Source organism: Hyperolius riggenbachi, chromosome 1 (assembly GCF_040937935.1).
Source record: "Hyperolius riggenbachi isolate aHypRig1 chromosome 1, aHypRig1.pri, whole genome shotgun sequence".
Taxonomy (NCBI): domain Eukaryota; kingdom Metazoa; phylum Chordata; class Amphibia; order Anura; family Hyperoliidae; genus Hyperolius; species Hyperolius riggenbachi.
The window spans coordinates 518,412,659-518,433,298 of record NC_090646.1 but is presented as its reverse complement, the minus strand read 5'-3'; the positions used below and the strand labels follow the sequence as shown (position 1 = coordinate 518,433,298).

Below are 20,640 nucleotides of genomic sequence, written 5' to 3'. Positions count from 1 at the left end.
TAAACAGTTAGCACGCAAAGTGCCGAGCGTGCATCTGTGTGCGTGCAAAGACGCGCACACGGCACTTTGCATGCTAACTGTTTAGCACGGGCGTGCTAACTGTTAGTACTCTTTGGAGAATCAAGCCCCTAGTCTTTCATCTACTTAGGGCCCGTTTGCACTAACCGCCGTGTGTCCTGCAAGACACACGGTGGCACTTCCTTCCTGTGCGAGGACGCAGCCGAATCTGACAGGAATCACTTGGAACAGATTTCCAATAGATTTCAGAATGAAATCTATTGGAAATCGATCTAAATGCATTATTGGACCATTAGATCCAATGCAACTCTATGGGCCATCGATTTGCTGCCAGCAGCAGATTGACCTAGATTTTCCATCCATTAAGATAGATCAAATCGATCAAATCAGCTGCAAATCGATCGATTGGATGATTCGATAGAATTGTTTTCTGATCGATCGATGACTGAAATCGACCAGTGTATTGGCCCCGTTAGTTTTATTTATTCCTATAAAGTTAGTTTGCACTTACAGGGAACCTAAAGGGATATGGTGGCTGTCATATTTATTACTTTTTAAACAATACTAGTTGCCTGGCAGTCCTGCCGATCTCTTTGACTGCAATAGTGTCTGAATCACTCATCTGAAAGAAGCAGCAAATCCAGTCAGACTTCAGTCAGAGCACCTGCATTCCAGCAGATCTGGAGTAGAGATGGCCCGAATGGTTCCAGGCGAACTTTAGGTGGTTCACGTTCGCCGGCGAAGGCGAACTTTTGCGGAAGTTCGATTCGCCCCCATAATGCTCCATTGAGCACAACTTTGACCCTCTACATCACAGTCAGCAGGCACATTGTCACCAATCAGACTACACTCACTCCTGGAGCCCCCCCCCCCCCCCCCCCTTATAAAAGGCAAGGTTCTCCTGTCGTTTTACTCACTCGTCTGCCTACAGTAATTAGTTAAGGGACAGCTGCTGACAGACTATGCTAGGGAGAGTTTAGTTAGGCTCTTGTAGACTTGTTCCTAGCTGATTGTTATTCCTTATATCTCTTCCTCATCTTGTCTTCCAGGGAATTGTAGTATTTCAAAAGCCAGCTTACATACCTTGGCCGGGAATTGAACCCAGGTCTGAGTGCGTGGTAGGTAGCTCACTTCACCACTATACCACCACCAACACTACATGCTGAAACCAGCCTAGCATGTACCATTATGATATATCCAAGAGAAAAATGAGCTTGCTTAAGGATTTGTAGTATGTCAAAAGCCAACTCACATTGGCCAGGAATAGAACCCAGGCCTACCGCTCTGTAGGCTGCTATCCTAACCATTATACCACCAACACAACACACTACAATGCTACATGCTGAAGCCAGCCTAGCATGTACCATTATGATATATCCAACAGAAAAATGAGCTTGCTTAGTGAAATGTAGGATTTCAAAAGCAAACTCACATTGGCCAGGAATTGAACCCAGGCCTACCGCGTGGTAGGCTGCTATCCTAATCATTATACCACCAACACAACACACTACAATGCTACATGCTGAAGCCAGCCTAGCATGTACCATTGTGATATATCCAACAGAAAAATAAGCTCTCTCAAGAAAGTGTCAGTTATCACTGGGTAAATTTCTGCAAATGGAAATGTCACAATAGTACACACATTACTCAGTGTTGTTCGGACTCGTGTATAAGTCGACCCCTATACTTTTATTTAGTGAGTTAGTCCTAAATTTCTAGACTTATAGTTCATTATATACAGTATCAGACACACGTAATAAGGGCTAAGGATAATGAAATATAGATTTGTAAACAGTAAGATCTATCTTAATTCATTGCTCGGGCTCTGCTGTAAAAATAAACAGTATCAGGGTTAGGCAGAAGAAGAGAGAGCAGTCATACAGCAATCTGTGCAGTACAGTAACAAAACACTTTCTGGTCATATATAACCATTACCATTTGCACCTGCAAAACCATACATACAATGACTTTTCACAGCAATAACTACTAGCAAGTACTGCTAGCATTGTTTGAAGGGAACCTAAACTGAGAAGGATATGGATTTTTCCTTTTAAAATAATACCAGTTGGCTGACTCTCCTGCTGATCCTGTGTCTCTAATACTTTCAGCCACAGCCCCTAAACAAGCATGCAGATCAGGTGCTCTGACTTAAGTCAGACTGGATTAGCTGCATGATTGTTTCAGGTGTGTGAATCAGCCACTACTGCAGCCAAAGAGATCAGTGGGACTACCAGGCAATTGGTATTGTTTAAGAGGAAACATCCATATCCCTCTCAGTTTAGGTTCCCTTTAAATCAGAACGTATTGGTTTTGAAACAACAATCTGTAGTAATGCAGTGAAGGCTCTACCATTTGATCTGTCACACTTCAGGTCGCCCTCCTATGGCATTCTCCAGCCAGATCTTTGCAAAATCCTGAAGCTAGAGCATGTGTGCGAGTATTCTTATAATAACAAAATGAATACATTGTGGAATGGTTTCCAGCCTAAAACTACAGCACATTACACTATATTCAGCACCCCCCTCCCTGCTCTGTTCTGCAGCCCCTCCCTCCAGACCACCACTGTTCTCTGTAGTTGTCCCCTTCCCTGCTGGGATCACCCTCTGGTCTCTTCCCTGGCCACTAGGGTTGGTCAATGAGATGCTAATCATTCATGTTGATACCTGTTGCAGATGGGTCTCCAGCTGACTAATCTTTCTTTGTGTGCTACTGAATGGTTTGGCATTTTTCTTCTTATTTATGGCCTTTTTCTGGATACAAATGTTTTCTTCTATTTCTTTCACCTACATAAAAAAATCTAAAATTAGTATTACAACATTTGCTATATTACATGCAGTTTAGAAAAAAAATAAACTGAAACTTACTGCAGCTATGGCAATAAAGACATTTTATGTTCTTTTTCTTCTTTCTTTGGGCTTCTTTGTACATGTAACAGGGTTTGGTATGGCCCAGTTAGGCATATCACAGAAAGCTATGGTGCAGTTTTTCACTGCAATCATTAAATCCACTGTCACATCATCAAAAACTGTCTAAATTGACTCATGCTACGTATGGGAGAAGGTAAGACTGCAGCGCATCATTCAATCAGCACAAAGAATCTGCTGCAGTCTACCTTTCCTGCAGAACCTTTACACTAGCAGGTGCACAAACAGAACGATCAAGATTGTCTCTGGCCCCTCTCACCCTGCCCACTCCATCTTCCAACTTCTGGCTTCAATGAGATACCGGCCAGTGGTAACAAAAACTTCCAGGCACAGGAAAAGTGTCTTCCCACAGATGGTATCCCTGCTTAATGCAGAACCACACTAATTCTGAAACTACTAGAACTTGAAAACATTCTTGCACAAAACTAGAACTGGAAAATGAATGCTTAATCTCATTTTTCAATGAGTTATACTGTACATTGCGGCTGAGGAGATTAAAATACTTGCAAAAATGAGATGAAGCATTCATTTTTCAATCATTTTAATCTCTTCAGCCGCGATGTACAGTATAACTCATTGCAGGTCCCTGATATACGTTACATACTTGGAGCCACAAGGAGTTACACTGTACTGCATGGATGAAGAGGAGAGTCAAGAGGGCGTGTAGCTACCGTAGCTCCACTGACAACAGGTGATCTATGACACTTCTGCTGCCACGCTCTGAATTTTACAACAGAACCGGACCCCTTAACCCCCAGCAATGGGGGGGGGGGGGCTATTGTTACATCCCTGTTGTAGACAGACTAGGCGTGAATAAAGATATCACAGTTTATCTGTTCTTTGCCCCAGTTAATTGGGTAGACATCGAGATGGTGAAGCTGTTCCACCCTTTGATATTTACCAGGTGAGTGAATAACCAACACCATCATCTGGAAGACTGTTACATAGAAATATTGTATTCATTTTAGGTCCACACACATTTCCCTGTTTGTTACCACTGTATATAATGCCTGTAGTAATGATGTAGTGGTCTCATTCCACTAATCCACATAAGCTTTCATGACACAGATTTTGCTATATTTTTTTCTAAAAGATGAACATTACAGCATTTTCCCATAAATTATCTGCGGCCCAAAAAAGTGGATGCAGGGATATCCCTCTGTGAGTAACTTCAGGCAGAAGCTCTCACAAGAGATCCACCTTACCTACTTGACTGGTTCACAGTTAACCATGATCTGTGGAGGTCATAAATATGACCTCTTTACTATCTCATATACAGTGGAGGAAATAATTATTTGACCCCTCACTGATTTTGTAAGTTTGTCCAATGACAAAGAAATGAAAAGTCTCAGAACAGTATCATTTCAATGGTAGGTTTATTTTAACAGTGGCAGATAGCACATCAAAAGGAAAATCGAAAAAATAACCTTAAATAAAAGATAGCAAGTGATTTGCATTTCATTGAGGGAAATAAGTTTTTGAACCCTCTAACAATAAAAGACTTAATACTTAGTGGAAAAACCCTTGTTTGCAAGCACAGAGGTCAAACGTTTCTTGTAATTGATGACCAAGTTTGCACACATTTTAGGAGGAATGTTGGTCCACTTCTCTTTGCAGATCATCTCTAAATCCCTAAGGTTTTGAGGCTGTCTCTGTGCAACTCTGAGCTTGAGCTCCCTCCATAGGATTTCTATTGGATTAAGGTCCGGAGACTGACTAGGCCACTCCATGACCTTAACCAGTTCGGCCTATCTGGACGAGCTTCCTCGTCCAGATAGGCACTGCTGCTGCCGCCGCCTCGTGCGCGCGATCGGGCGCGCCCCTGCGCGCGCTCCCGCTGCCCGCCGCTAGCCCCCCGATCAGTGAATGGGAATATAATTCCCATTCACCGATCTATCTTCCCCGCAGAAATACCGACGCTTTCTCTCCAGAGAGCGCAGTATTTCTGCCCCCAGGAAACATTTCCCCTGCTTTTAAGTTCCTAGATGCGAAATCGTTCGCATCTAGGACTTTTTTCACTGTGGCCATCTTGTGGCCGAATAGTAAACTGCACCACAATTCATTTTTAATTAAAAAAAATATATATTTTACATTTAAAATTAACAGTTTCCCTCCCACACCAAAAATTACCCACATACACTTTTTTTATTAAAAATAAAAATAAAAAATACAATTAAAAAAAAACAAAAACAACATAAATAGTTACCCAAGGGTCTGAACTTTTTAAATATGCATGTCAAGAGAATATGTTATTATATTATTTAAAATTATAAGCTTATAAATAGTGATGGACGCAAATTGAAAAAATGCACCTTTATTTCTAAATGAAATATCGGCACCATAAATTGTGATAGGGACATCGTTTAAATGGTGTAATAAGCGGGACAGATGGGCAAATAAAATACATGAGTTTTAATTACGCTAGCGTATATTAATTTCAAACTATAATGGCCAAAAACTGAGAAATAATGAATTTTTTTCATTTCTTTCTTACTCTTCCTGTTAAAATAGATTTAGAAAAAAATAATTCTTAGCAAAATGTAGCACCCAAAGAAAGCCTAATTAGTGGCGGAAAAAACAAGATATAGATCAATTCATTGTGATAAGTAGCAATAAAGTTATAGGCGAATAAGTGGGAGGTGAATGTTGCTCGGATGCATGAGATTTTCGGACTGTGGTGCTGAACCGGTTAATGTGCTTCTTCTTGAGCCACTCCTTTGTTGCCTTTGCTGTATGTTTTGGGTCATTGTCGTGCTGGAACACCCATCCACGACCCATTTTCAGTTTCCTGGCAGAGGGAAGGAGGTTGTCGTTCAGGATTTCACGATACATGGCTCCGTCCATTTTCCCGTTAATGCGATTAAGTTGTCCTGTGCCCTTAGCAGAAAAACATCCCCAAAGCGAAATGTTTCCACCCCCATGCTTGACGGTGGGGACGGTGTTTTGGGGGTCATAGGCAGCATTTTTGTTCCTCCAAACACAGCGAGTTGAGTTAATGCCAAAGAGCTCTATTTTGGTCTCATCAGACCACAGCACCTTCTCCCAGTCACTCACAGAATCATTCAGGTGTTCATTGGCAAACTTCAGACAGGCCTGCACATGTGCCTTCTTGAGCAAGGGGAACTTGCGAGCCCTGCAGGATTTTAATCCATTGCGGTGTAATGTGTTTCCAATGGTTTTCTTGGTGACTCTGGTCCCTGCTAATTTGAGGTCATTCACTAACTCCTCCCGTGTAGTTCTAGGATACTTTTTCACCTTTCTCAGAACCATTGACACCCCACGAGGTGAGATCTTGCGTGGAGCCCCAGAGCAAGGTCGATTGATGGTCATTTTGTGCTCCTTCCATTTTCGAACCAATCGCACCAACAGTTGTCACCTTCTCTCCCAGCTTCTTGCTAATGGTTTTGTAGCCCATTCCAGCCTTGTGCAGGTCTACAATTTTGTCTCTGACATCCTTGGACAGCTCTTTGGTCTTTCCCATGTTGGAGAGTTTGGAGTCTGCTTGATTGATTGATTCTGTGGACAGGTGTCTTTTATACAGGTGACTAGTTAAGACAGGTGTCCTTAATGAGGGTGACTAATTGAGTAGAAGTGTCTAACCACTCTGTGGGAGCCAGAACTCTTAATGGTTGGTAGGGGTTCAAAAACTTATTTCACTCAATGAAATGCAAATCAGTTGCTATCTTTTATTTAAGGTTATTTTTTCGATTCTCCTTTTGATGTGCTATCTGCCACTGTTAAAATAAACCTACCATTGAAATGATACTGTTCTGAGACTTTTCATTTCTTTGTCATTGGACAAACTTACAAAATCAGTGAGGGGTCAAATAGTTATTTCCTCCACTGTATTAAGGTAATTACATTTCAGAGCATTATCATCAGCTCAGCAAACATCATAACAAGCAGCTCTCCTCAAAACATATCAATATTACCATCAGTGCAAATACCACTAGTCCAACCTACTACCATCCATAACCAGAGCAAATAAAATCTGCATACCACCATCCAGCTGTAGAGTAGTGATGGTCATGTTTAGGAGAACTCTTGGAGAAGCATGTGATCAGTTTGGTCAGGTGATAGATATGCTAGTCTCTGATTTGCTAGTCATGGTCATGTACAAAAGCAGGGTGAGATCACAGCAAATCAGAGTTTTGCAAATCTATCAGCCGATCAAACAAATCACATGCTTCTCCATGAGTTCTCCTAGACATGACCATCATTACTCAAGAGTGAATAACATCTGCTCTAACTACTACCACTCACCACCAGTGCAAATAATATCAGTTTAACCTACTAGCATCCACAAACAGTGCAAAGAACATCTGCTCTATCTACCGCCATCCACCAACACCTACTATCAAGCAACACCAACAACACAAGCCATCAGATAAACACCAATACCTCTCTCACATGCATGATTAAAATCAGCTGAGGTGGCTGATAATGACTGGACAGCAGCTCCTGACGAGCAAGCACCACTCTGTCAGTGATCTGCCGGGCGAGTCAACTCAACCGTGCAACAGCTGATTGCCTTGCCCTCCGCGTGGTGTTACATCTGCGCTGCTCTGTCTGCCCTCTGCTTCCCCACATTTAAACAGTGCCAGCAGTCAGCCTAGGTTGATTATGCATCCCTACAGCCTAGGCCCAGTTATGTTACCCGAGGTATTGGGACTTAATCCCTGATGGGTGACATTAGTCATGAGTGTGTAAATAGGCCAATACAGGGGTATCCCTAATCTCAGTTTATAATCTGCATATAGTGAACACACCTGGGAGCCTGAAATGTTTCAGGTTGATAGGAGATGAAATGATGAAATACTTATTTCATTTATTACAATGCACATCCAGCTCTGTCTTTGTGGCACTAGTTTCTGAGGGGTCTTTTGTTGTTATTCTGTCTCTCACATCTACAATACAGCACCTACCATTACATTTACAGAATGGTCATTTTTAGGTCAGAGGGCAAATAAGTAAAATCAGCATGGGATCAAATACTACTTTCCCTCACTGTACGTATTTATTTATTTTTATTTATTTAAGTATTTATATAGCGACAACATATTTTGTACTGCATTGTACAGAGTATATTGTCTTGTCACTAAATGTCCCTCAGAGGGGCTGACAATCTAGTCCCTACCACAGTCATATATCTACAGTGCTGCCCATAATTATTCATACCCCTGGCAAATTTTGACTTAAAGTTACTTTTATTTAACCAGCATGTAATTTTTAGACAGAAAATTACATAGGTGCCTAAGATAGTATAAGATAAGATAATAAGATAATGTACAAGAGGCATTATTGTGGGGAAAAAATTCTCAGCTTTTATTTACAATTGAGCTAAAAGTGTGCAGTCCAAAATTATTCATATTGTATTTAATAAAGAGATCTGTGCCCAATTGGTAAATGACAGCAGCAGCCTAGATAACTGAGGGTGACCCTTCCCTCAATATGGTACCAAAAACAGTGAATGATGCCTGGTCTGCGCTATGGGTTTGGTTCCCACTATATTGGATGACACTTCAAATATACTGTACATATAGACAACCAAGTGGCTCAGTTGTTCAGGAGGAAAATACAGTGAAAACTGAACTTAATTGAGCAGTTTAATGATATATCAATACATAATACAAGACTGGATAGCAAATCTGGCGTTGCAGCGTCGTCAATGTAGATGCGCTTACACTCAGCTCCTGATGATTTCTATGCTACAAATCATCAGGAACTGAGTGTAAGAGCATCTACATTGACTATAACATCAATTTGCCAGCAAAACACCAGCGTTTAGAACTTTGGCATATTTTAATCGTTATTTTTATTTTTTAATTTTTATATTTTTATGCACATGTATTTTTTGGACACAATCTTGTGTTTTGGATGTATGAACGTTTGAGTGTTGGGTGTGAAACGACACTGCAGCGCCAGATTTGCTATCCAGTCTTGTATTATGTATTGATATATCATTAAACTGTTCAATTAAGTTCAGTTTGTCGCTGTATTTTCCTCCTGAACAACTGAGCCACTTGGTTGTCTATATGTATATTTGAAGTGTCATCCAATATAGTGGGAACCAAACCCATACCGCAGACCAGGCATCAAAATGATTCATACCCTTCACAAACTGCGGGAAAATCTAAAGTTCTATACCATTCCAAATAGTTCAAGCTGTTCTAAAGTAACATAATTACTCTAATTGCCGGAGTCCTGACTTGAATCCAATTGAGAATCTGTGGAGGGAGGTAAAGATCAGGGTGATGACAAGAAGACCCTCCAACCTGAAAGAGCTCATCTTTGAACATCTGAACAATATCACTGTTTTTGTACAACCCAATGAGGTAAAAAGGAATTGATGAAATTATTTTAAACTAGCTACTGCTGAGTAAATAGACAAGTATTGAAGTGCAGATCTGCCTTTAGGAACGATACTGATCTGTCCCATCCATGCGAAATCTCATAGCGCGTGGGTTGCATGTTTGCAGCATGGTGTGGCTGCAAATACTGTAGGTATGTTTTTTTTTCTTTTGGTGGTGAGCAATGGAATGTGGCCAATGGGGAGATGCGCTGGACGTGCCCCAATGACGCCGGGTGCCCCCTCTGTGCTGTCTTCCTGTCATGACCGTGCTGGCCACCTGTCACATTCCATAGCTCACGAGAGGTGTGTTGCTGAGGCAATGCACACGCGAGGCAGATCAAGAGCAGCGTAATGGTTGCAGCGGCAGGACCTGGGACGATTTTCACAATTTTCCCCAGCCAATGGATTTGTAGTTGACAGGGTGAGTATGTATGATGCATGGTACACTAACGTTTTGGGACATTACACTGTATAATTCTTTGTGGCGATGGCAATGTGCGACCCCCAATAATTTAATTTACACATTAACCACTTAACGACCGCCTAACGCCGATAGGCATCGGCGGGTTGTTAGTGGTATAGCATGGAAACGGCCGCTTGATCGAGCGGCCTTTCCATGCTAGTTCACGGAGGCTGTCTCCGTGAACAGTGTGCGAGCCTCCGATCGCGGCTCGCACGCATAATGTAAACATGCGGGGAAGAAATCCCCGCTGTTTACATCACACGGCGCTGCTGCGCAGCAGCGCCGTGACGTAGATCGGCGATCCCCGGCCTCTGATTGGCCGGGGATCGCCGGCATCTGATAGGCAGAAGCCTATCCTATCATGCGCAGGACGGCTGAAGAGGGAGGTAAGCGGAGGGAAGGCGGAAATGGCTGCGGAGGGGGGCTTTGAGGAGCCCCCCCCCCCGCTACTCCGTAATAGCCGGCGGTGATCAGACCCCCCCCCAGCAGGACATCCCCCTAGTGGGGAAAAAAGGGGGGAAGTCTGATCGCCCGGCCACAATCCTGATCGGTGCTGCGGGCTGTAGAGCCCACACAGCACCGATCATTAGAAAAACCCCTGGTCCTTAAGTGGTTAATAGATTATAATATATTATAATTACATTAATAGATGTGGGCCAATAACATTAATAGATGTGTCATATGTACAAGATGTTCTCTATTTGCAATATTGTGATCATGTTTACATGCAATTTTGATGAGGGGGGTGGTTCCCCAAATACCATGGGCTTTGTTTTCATTACTTACTTTGTATTTAAGGTGGTGAGGTGCACAATCATGTATTGTTATATGTCTGCACTTATCTGAAGAAAGGGACCCCGTGAGACCCCAAAACAATTGTCATATTCATGGTGTTTGGGCACACTGAAAAATAAAGAAACGCTTCTGCTTTGGAAAGGCCTGGTGGGCTAACTGCTTCTTGGACTTTTACTGTTACTATGGTTGTTGCTTTTCACCCAGGTTACGCACCCAAATAATCAGCAAGGTGTGCCACTCCGTAACTACCTACTTTATCAGTATATTAGGCGAGATAGCCCCCCCAACACAGTGCTCAGCAGAGGGGTGAGGGAACTTACCTCTTTAGGATCCACGCATGGGGAAAGAATCACTGGCTGCGCACAGGCATATGCTGGTGCAGTGGCGCTTCACGGAGGTTGGGGCGGAGCTTCGCTGCGGTCCCTGCACCATTTCCAAGAAGAATTCCAAGAATACTGTAGCACCCTGAGTGATTGCTGACATTGTTTTGGGCAAGGGCCGGCCCTGGTGGCTAAAGACTGTCTGGCGATTCCACTTGGATTTTTATGGACCACTCATCGCACTAATATAAGTATTGTGATGTCTAATCGAAGCACATCTAGAATAATAGTTCCCACAAATAGGGCTCGTTCTTGTGTTCTTGTTTCCGACTTGGAACTAGATGGTGCCATATGAGAGGAATGTGGGAGACTGGCATCAATGAGAATCTACACCAGTTTGTCATATGCAAAAACAAATGAAAGACTAGTGAGATATATAAGACCAGATCAAGGAGAAGTAGCAGGAGGAGGTGCCTTGTGATCTAGTTCTTAGATGGTCATTGAACACTTAAGTGAAGAGCAATATTTTTCATATACACTAAAGCGATCACAACATGTGCTAAAATGAAGAAGACCCATCTGTGACATTGGCCCATCATGTATGATTACACAAACACAGATACTGCAAAGCTTTCTGTATAAAAAAAAAGTTAGTTATATTCATATTAGATTATAATTTATTTAATTGCACTAAAGCAGAAGTGAACCTATTTGAAACTGAAGGAAAACATTTTTGGTACAAACTGTATGTACCCATCCATTAGTCTGAGTGTCTATGTATTCTTTTATGTATTATCAGTCTGTGTAAGACATTGGTTATTGGTCCAGAAACCGGATCTTGTATATATACCTTGTTTTCCAGTTCGTCGATGCAGGCTATTTCCCTCTCAATAAGGTGATCATAGGTTGCACTTCTTTTAAGAAGTTTACGGAGTGCTTCCATAGCGTGCTGATCTTTCGAAACGTTTCCTTGGGATTTGGTCAACATAACCTTCAGTTGTAGCTCTTTATGTTGCTGTTCCAGGATATTAATTTCTCTTCTGCAATGACACATTGATGAGTGAGCCATGCATTACAGCTCTCAATGGTGATACAACGTCAATATCAATAGTTCAAATGAGAAATGTTGCTATTTGAGCAAAAACTAGGACTGCCCTAAGAGTTTGATGAATATATGAATATACAATACTTAGAAGTATAAGTATGATATGTATACAAGTATTAGGTACGGTATGATAAATGTCTTTTAAAGTTTTGGAGGTGTTAAAAGCATACTGTACTCAGTTGAGTCAAGAGAACAAAAACTACTTTAATTTTTGTAGAAGACCAAAGCAACCAAAAAGCAGCCTTAGCAAGAAGCTAAATAAAATCTTGGTTTCTTCAATTAGAAAATATTATGCAAATAGAATTCTTCATAAGAGCAAAAAGTTATGCCAATAATGCATCCTCTCTGAAAAGCCAAGCATACATTCATGACCACCAATATACAGTATAGCAAGTCTAATAATAATATAATAATATAATAATCCGAACATTTGTATAGCGCTTTTCTCCTGTTGGACTCAAAGCGCTCAAGAGCTGCAGCCACTAGGACGCGCTCAAGAGGCCACCCTGCAGTGTAAGGGAGTCTTGCCTTGAACTCCTTACTGAATAGGTACTTGACCTAGCCAGGATTCGAACCCTGGTCTCCCATGTCAAAGGCAGAGCCCTTAACCAGTACACTATCCAGCCACTGGTCTATAGCATATAAATATTACAGAACCATGTAATCCAGTTTAGAGACAGCTGTTTTGGCCTTAAAGAGGAACTTCAGCCTAAACAAACATACTGTCATTAAGTTACATTAGTTATGTTAATTGAAATAGATAGGTAATATAATCTCTTACCCACCCTGTTTTAAAAGAACAGGCAAATTTTTTATTTAATGAGGGCAGCCATCTTTTTGGTTGAAAGGAGGTGACAGGGAGCATGAGACACAGTTCCAACTGTCCTGTGTGCTGATCCCAGTTGCTAGGCAACATGAACAACAACATAGCAAATCCCATCATGCTTTGCACAGCATCAGGAAAAAAAGCTGGGCAGTTTTCTTTGGTGGGTGGAGCTTAGCTAAAAATGCAGCTAAAAATTATGCTTTGGTAAGAAAAACAAAGTTCTGATGTTGTGAAACTGTTAAAGAAACACCAAGCCTTTTCAGTTCTGCTGAGTAGATTTTTAGTCCGGAGGTTCACTTTAATAACTGCAAGGTATGGATTGATATGGCTCTGTAGATAGTTAAGTCTCGGAGAACCGTAGATAGTTAAGTCTCGGAGAACTCGGAGAACCATTAAGATTTTGCATTTTGAACATCCATTTAGGTGGCCACAGGCTGAAATTATTTACACTGTAATATCTTTATGACAGAAATCTTTGTAGTGGGGATAAAATAAGGCAGCAATAAAATCTAACATAGGTACTTAAATGTCTCCAGTGTCAAAAACGTGAGCATTTTTTTGTGAATGAATCACTAGTCAACTTCCAGGGACAACATGTACTTGGGAAACTTACTGCTGACGCTGCATTGTGATCTGAAAGGCTTTCATGCAATTATTTCTTGTTGTCTCACTATTTCTCAGTTGTGTCTTCTCTTTTCTTAGATCTGTTTCCACTGCGTCCTCTGATGCATATGTCTCTCTGTGTTTCCCACCAGATACAGGCATGTTTTAGTGTCACAGGCTCAGCTGACATCCAGCTCCTCCTATACAAAAAAAAAAGGACACACATAGGAATGAGATCTTTTTCAAGTATCACCCATGTTTGCATGTATGACACTGATGTGCATATTCAGTAATGTAATATCACACAGCAAACAAAATCTTAGTTTATTGTTAGAGCATTGAGATATTCCATGACAGAGACACAATAGCAGCCATCCCAGACTTTTTTTAAGGTGCAAGATCTAGGGCTGTCATCATTAACCCTGCTTTGCTACTAATGCTTTCACTTATGATTGTTCAATGATACTTTCAATTAAATAAAATGATTATTTTATTGAATAGGAGAGACAGAAAATTTCAGTCTAACTGAATTGATCTTGTAGGTAACTTATCTGGAATATTCATGCAGTGTATCAGTGCATCTGATCTGGGTGCTTGTTCTATACCAGTGAGCCCTTGGTGAAGTAAGGATAATGAATGCAATATCAGAACTCTGACCTTAACAAACAAGCCTGTACTGGCAACTCTCACCTTTCTATCCTGATTGTTTTTCTTTCATTTTGACAGGTTGCTATGGGTTACCTGCTTTAATAAACATTTACATCTGCTATAACGACTCTAATAGGCATGTGTTTTCAGATTAAAAATGAGATGTAATTTCTTATAGAAAAAAATTCTTTCCCATTCCAATTAACGCAACCACTGTTGCTTGTGTATAGCTCCCAATTATCCCCTTTTACAGGAACTGTCCCACTTTTGCCCACTCGCATCTATTGCTGTGAAGCGAGAGATGTGCACAACTACATTGGGGGGGGCGAAGAGTAGTGGAGAACAATGCTCTCGGCCTGTGCTCGGCCAAGAGGATCTGGCACTCCTGATCTCTCAGCGGTGCACTGGACTACCATACACATGCTAGATTATAAGTAAAGGCTTCCCCTGCCAGCCAACTCAGCCTAGAACTCTCTGGTGTACACAAATGATTATGACATCGGCAAAATGCACGCACAAGGGGAAAGTGAAATTTTATATGACATATGCGCATGCACTGGAACAATGTAGTTTAAGTGACTCATACACATTGGCCGACTGACTGTACGATATCTGCCCAATAGTCTGAATTGATCTTCCAGTTGGATCAGGCATTATACATATCGGTTGTTCATCATTGTCCTTTAGCTACATTTTGTAGAACCATTGTCGGCGAAATCTGTCATTCATCAGACATTTTCAAATGATTTTTTGGTGTGTTGCTGAAAAATGCACAGAAGAACACAAGTGTGTTCAGACCCATATGCTTTTCTGGGACCCACAAGGGAAATATCTGCTCCCTCACAAACACTGAACCTCTGGCAGGGGTCTTACTTGCAAAGTGCAGGAATTGCGCATGTCATTTTCCTGCACACTGCTATTGTTATCTGTGTTACAACACACATGGTAGACAATAATTGTGAAGGGGAAATGCGTGCAGTGTAGGGCTGTGGAGTCGGAGCAATTTTGGGTACCTGGAGTCAGAAATTTTATAAACTGAAGGGTTGGAGTTGGATGATTTTTGTACCCACTCCATAGCTCTGCAAGGGCTGTGGAGTCGGAGCAATTTTGAATACTTGGAGTCGCAGTCAGTGGTTTTAAAAACAGAGGAGTCGGAATTGGAGTCGGATGACTTCAGCCCTGGTGCAGTGTGCGAAACAGCCGACATTCAGAGGTTTGTTGTTTTTACTGTTTACTGTTGTTTTTACTGTTCCTATTTTCTTTAATTATTATCATTAGTTTCAAGTCGTGTTTCTGAGTATTTAAAGTGAACTCAATGTGAGAGGGATATAGAAGCTGCCATATTTATTTCCTTTTACACAATACCAGTTGCCTGGCAGTCCTGCTGATCTTCTGGCATCAGTAGTGTCCAAGTTACAACCCCTGAAACAAGTTTAGGATCTATGGCTAAAGGTATCAGAGGCAGAGGATCAGGGGGACAGCCAGGCAACTTACATTGATTAAAAATAAATAAATATGTCAGCCTCCATATTACTCTCACCTCAAGTTCCCTTTAACTTGCAATGCATCGAGACCGGGTCACTCTGTTAACTTTAGGATTACAGTATCCTTATATTATGTACTATACATGTTATTGTTCAATGTTGTACTATTGATTTTTTACAGGCAATAAACCTGGTATGTTTAGCAATAAGAAAAAAAGTGAAACAGCCTATTGATTAACATGGGACGTCACATCTGGTGCGATTCTGCATGCAGGAAAACTGTGTGCGATTGCCTCAAAGGAATAATATAGATTAAAACAACTTTTTTTTGTTTAATGTTGTATGTTCGGGCACACATTACCAAAAGTACTAGGAGCAGTTTCCTTCCTCACACAGCTCTGTGTCTCTGCTGTAAAATCAACAGTCAGTTTTAGATACAAAAGTGTCAAGCTCTGCTGGGCTAGACCATGTTCTTGCAAAGGGGGGTTGCTATCAACTCCTCAGTGTATCGCCAGGGTATCACCTTGCTGAAAGTATCTTATTCAGGTGGTGGTAAGGGGTTAAAGATTCCAGAAATGTGTGTTCTTTGTTGGGGTTAAAGATTCCAGCAATGTGTGTTCCTTGTCCTCAGTTTTCTGACCGATAAAGATCCTGATAATGCCTTTGTAAACATCTCTCCCTCTCAGCAGGGACACCACATAGCAGTCTACAAAGTAGATGCAGCCTGGAGTGTATCATCACAAGCAAGCCAGTCAGTCAGGAGTAGTGTATATACATCACCCCTGACTGCTAGTTATATTATAGCAATATTACAGCACATCTAGTTAACTGTTACCTCCTCAAATCAGCCTCCCCCTCCTCATGTCGACCTGCATGCTGTGACAAAGTAAAGTATATTTGTGAGCTGTTTGAGGAATGAAGTATGAATTTTAAGCAGAGAGAGAGACATGGGTGAATAAATAAAGTGCCCCTAGCACTAGTGGTAATGTGTACCCTAATAAAGAGTATTAAAAAAAAGTTGTTTTAATTGATAGTGTTCCTTTAAGTGTGACCTCACTCCTCTGTGGTTATGGGGTGTTATGATTTTAGTTTTTACTAGCAGGGCTGTCATTGCTGTTCTTCCTCTCCTGCAAGATCTTCTGAACACTAACAGTGCTGTTTGTGGTCCAAGCGTAGATGGTTCAGGATGTTTATTTATAGTTCCCAATCCAGTTTTACAGGAAAACAATTGCCAGCCATTCATATGGCATATTTCAGCTATTACATATAACACTATCACATGGTTTGGGAACCCCACTATGGTGCCCTATAAGGTATCCATAATGTGGCATTTGTAATGATAGTAGCAGTGAATACAGTTTCAGCTGTTAAATGAAACAAAGATGTGGGTTGCTGTGGGCAGTTGTTGGAGCTTTTGCACTACCGTAGTTTATTTTGCATAACAAAACCTAGGAGTCATCTAATCACTATTGCTGAGTCCAAGCTAGGCCCAGTGCACACCAAAAACTTCTAGCAGATCTACAAAACGCTAGAGGTTTTTGAAGCAGATTTTCAGAGCGATTCTAGGCATGTTTAGAGAGGTTTTCTAAACATGCCTAGCATTTTTGTGTAGCAGATTTCATATATTGAGCCAGTAAAGCTGTTACTGAACAGCTACTGTAAAAAAACGCCTGGAAAACCGCTCTGATCTAGCATTTTTCAGAGCGGTTTGAGCTTTTCCTATACTTTACATTGAGGCAGAAACGCATCTGCAAACCGCAAAAATGCTGCAGGAGCCACGTTTGCGGTTTGCTAAAAACCCCAAACCGCTGGTGTGCACCATCCCATTGAGGTACATTAGCCAAGTGTTTTCACAGGTGGCAGCAGTTTTCAAAACGCTACCAAAAACGCTTGGTGTGCACCAGGCCCTAGTGATGAAAAACATATAAATCTCAATTGATTCAGGAAGGTTACTATATTTAGATAACCAAAGCCTCTAGCTGCTGAGTAATTAACCAGCTATCTAGCAGCTAAGTGACTGACAGCTGCTGGTATTGATAGGATTAGTTATAAGCTCTTTCTGGGGCTGTGGAAAATTGCATGTTAGGAGAAGTTTTTCCTCATCACTAGACCTAACAACAAAGTAAAAAAATACCAGAATATAGCTTCATCCAGTAGACTTCATCCAGTATAAAGTCTTTAGCACACTAAGGCCTTGTTCCCATTGCGTTCTGCCTGCATGGCCGTTCGCGTTGGCCAGTTTTTTGTTGCTTTTTGTGTAATTTTCTGTGCGGTCAACGTTTTTTTAAAGTGATTTTCTAAGCTCTTTTGCAAAACTATTGCATTTTTTCACTTCCTGACGTCAGTCAGGAAGTGAACTCTTTGATCCGGAAAATAATAAATACAATGTATTTATTCTTAAAAATGGTCACACAATTGCTGCACAAAGCGATTTTATGAGCGTTTTGCGTTTTCCTATACCAAAAGTTTTGGGGTAGTGTTCTGTGGACTGATGAAACAAAATTAGAACTGTTTGGGCCCAAGGATCAACTCTATGTTTGGAGGAGGAAGAACAAGGCCTATGAAGAAAAGAACACCTTGCCTACTGTGAAGCATGGCGGGGGGGGGGGGGGGGGGTCAATCATGCTTTGGGGCTGTTTTGCTTCTGCAGGTACAGGGAAGCTTCAGCGTGTGCAAGGTACCATGAATTCTCTTCAGTACCAGGAGATATTGGATGAAAATGTGATCAGTGAGGCTTGGGAGACATTGGACCTTTCAGCAGGACAATGATCCCAAGCATACCTCCAAGTCCACTGAGAGCATGGTTGCAGATTAAAGGCTGGAACATTTTGGAGTGGCAATCGCAGTCACCAGACTTAAAGAGACACTGAAGCGAAAAAAAATATATGATATAATTAATTGGTTGTGTACTATGAATAATTACTAGAAGATTAGCAGCAAAGAAAATATTCTCATATTTTTATTTTCAGGTATATAGTGTTTTTTCTAACATTGCAACATTCTCTAATATGTGCAGATTACACAACACTCTGCATTCAAAATGATTCTTTCAGAGCAGTCTGTGAACTAATGACCTCTCCTCTGCCAGAGGAAAAGTAAATAGTTAACTAACAGTTGAGATAATAAAAGTCAGATAACAGCCCTCTCCACGACTTTGAAAGTCGTAGAGATAATGGCTTTTTTGTATAGAGATAACAACTGGAGTTTCTTAACTCTTCCTGTACTGGAAACAATTAGACTGATGTATCTGATCTTAATGTTTTATTTCTTAGCTGTACTACACATACAAATCATAATATCATAGTTTTTATTCGCTTCAGTGTCTCTTTAAATCCGATTGAGAACCTCTCGTGGGACTTAAAGAAAGCAGTTGCAGTGTGCAAGCCTAAGAATGTGACTGAACTGGAGGCTTTTGCCTATGAAGAATGGGCTAAGATACCCGTAGATCGCTGCAAGACACTTGTGTCAAGCTACGCTTCACGTTTAAAAGCTGTTATAACTGGAAAAGGATGTTGTACTAAGAATGAATGTCACTTGGGGGTTGAATAAAACTGATAATGATGTGAGAACAGAAAAGACATGTGTGGTTATTTCATTATAAATGTTATGCTATATTTGTCTGATGTACAAGTGCCTCTTTGATTTAATTGTAAGCAAGATGACTGAAATGATCAAAATCATGTCAAAGTGGTCAAAACACTCAAATTTCAGTGGGGGTTGAATCATTTTGAACACAACTGTACTTCAAAAAGTACAAAATTAACCTGTGCAGCTCAATAAGACACTTTCTAGACTTAAACAAGCTCTTTACTGGCGGCATACTAAATCTTGCCTTTATGCGCATACAGGCTGGTAATGGGGACATAGACGTCTGGCGAGCATGTGGATCTCTCTCATTTCTAGCTACAAAAATGTCTGTGCCTGTCAACAGTGGGAGTTGTTGAGGGTTGTCAAATCTCCTTAGGCCCCGTTCACATCACAAACGCGGATGGCCACGCATGCGGAACGCAACGCATGCGAACGCACGCCATCCGCGTTTGTGTGCGTTGCGTGGCTGATCCCATCACTGAAAAGTGAATGGGACAGCCACGCGTTTTTACAAAAAATGCGTGCAGCATGCGTTCCCGGACCGCACAGGTCCGGAACGCATGCAGTGTGAACATCAGACATTGCACTCTATGCAATATCTGATGTCGTGCGTGTCGGCCACCTGCACGCGTTTCCAAAACTAAATGTTAATCACATAGAGAGGATACAGAGTGCAGCAGTGTGTTATGTGAAAGACCAGGATAAGAGATTCCAACTTTTGAGAAAAAGGCTGCTTATAGCAATTTTACCGATGCTAACGCCAGGGGTGTAGCATGAGTTACACTATTAGAGCACTAATGGGGTAATGTGCGCAGTGGTGTGGTAATGCTTTTGGTATAGTTATAATTTTTTTTTAGGATTCTTTCATTTATCAGAGAAACCTTTTTTTTAGAAACAGAGATAAGAGCAAAACACTTATATGTACAAAACATCAAGTAGAGTACACATCAGCCAGTCGTGAACACAACATTACATTAGAGCAAAAGTGATGCAACAATCCAGCGTTGCACCTAGTGAAAGATAGGTGCTAGGAGTTCAGAAGGGAGCAACCCCGTGTCTAGGCAAATAGATAAATGTTGAAGGGTAATTCTTAAGGTCCAGCCCTGTAGCAACCATAAACACGAGACATAAAAGTTCAGGCTGCGATATTCAGAGATCCTATGGAAGGGTCAGGGCCCACAAGGAATTATACACCCAAACCCTCCCTTTTCAGCGAATAGAAAACAACAGCAAAGGATTAAGTTAAAAACAGATACCAACATGAACACAGGTCAAAAGAATATTATGCATAATTAATACAGAAAGGGCCATCATATAACCACTTATGGGAGCACTCCCACCATTCCCCAGCGAGGGATGTGTGTCCACGGCTGTATTATAAACAGCATACATACACAGAGCAATAAGAGAGGGAAAGTAGAAAAGGAAAGGAAAAAAGAAAAGAATAAATGACAGAAACTGGTCAAAGAGAGTCTCAATCCAACCTCACTTTTGAGCACACCTTAAAGGAAACC

General features: G+C 41.3%; 1 protein-coding gene across 5 annotated transcripts in view; it reads right to left on the bottom strand.

Moving 5' to 3' along the window:
* Positions 1-20,640, bottom strand: part of LOC137524723 (coiled-coil domain-containing protein 63-like) — a 143,508-nt gene that overhangs the window by 39,799 nt on the left and 83,069 nt on the right. For all 5 annotated transcript variants that reach the window (XM_068244940.1, XM_068244932.1, XM_068244914.1 and 2 more), the window contains exons 2-4: positions 13,417-13,606; positions 11,723-11,912; positions 2,682-2,801 (exon numbers count right to left, since the gene is read on the bottom strand). In XM_068244940.1, coding sequence (XP_068101041.1) covers positions 2,682-2,801; positions 11,723-11,912; positions 13,417-13,568 — 462 coding nt within the window. In that variant the 5' untranslated portion in view covers positions 13,569-13,606. The remainder of the gene's footprint in view (positions 1-2,681; positions 2,802-11,722; positions 11,913-13,416; positions 13,607-20,640) is intronic.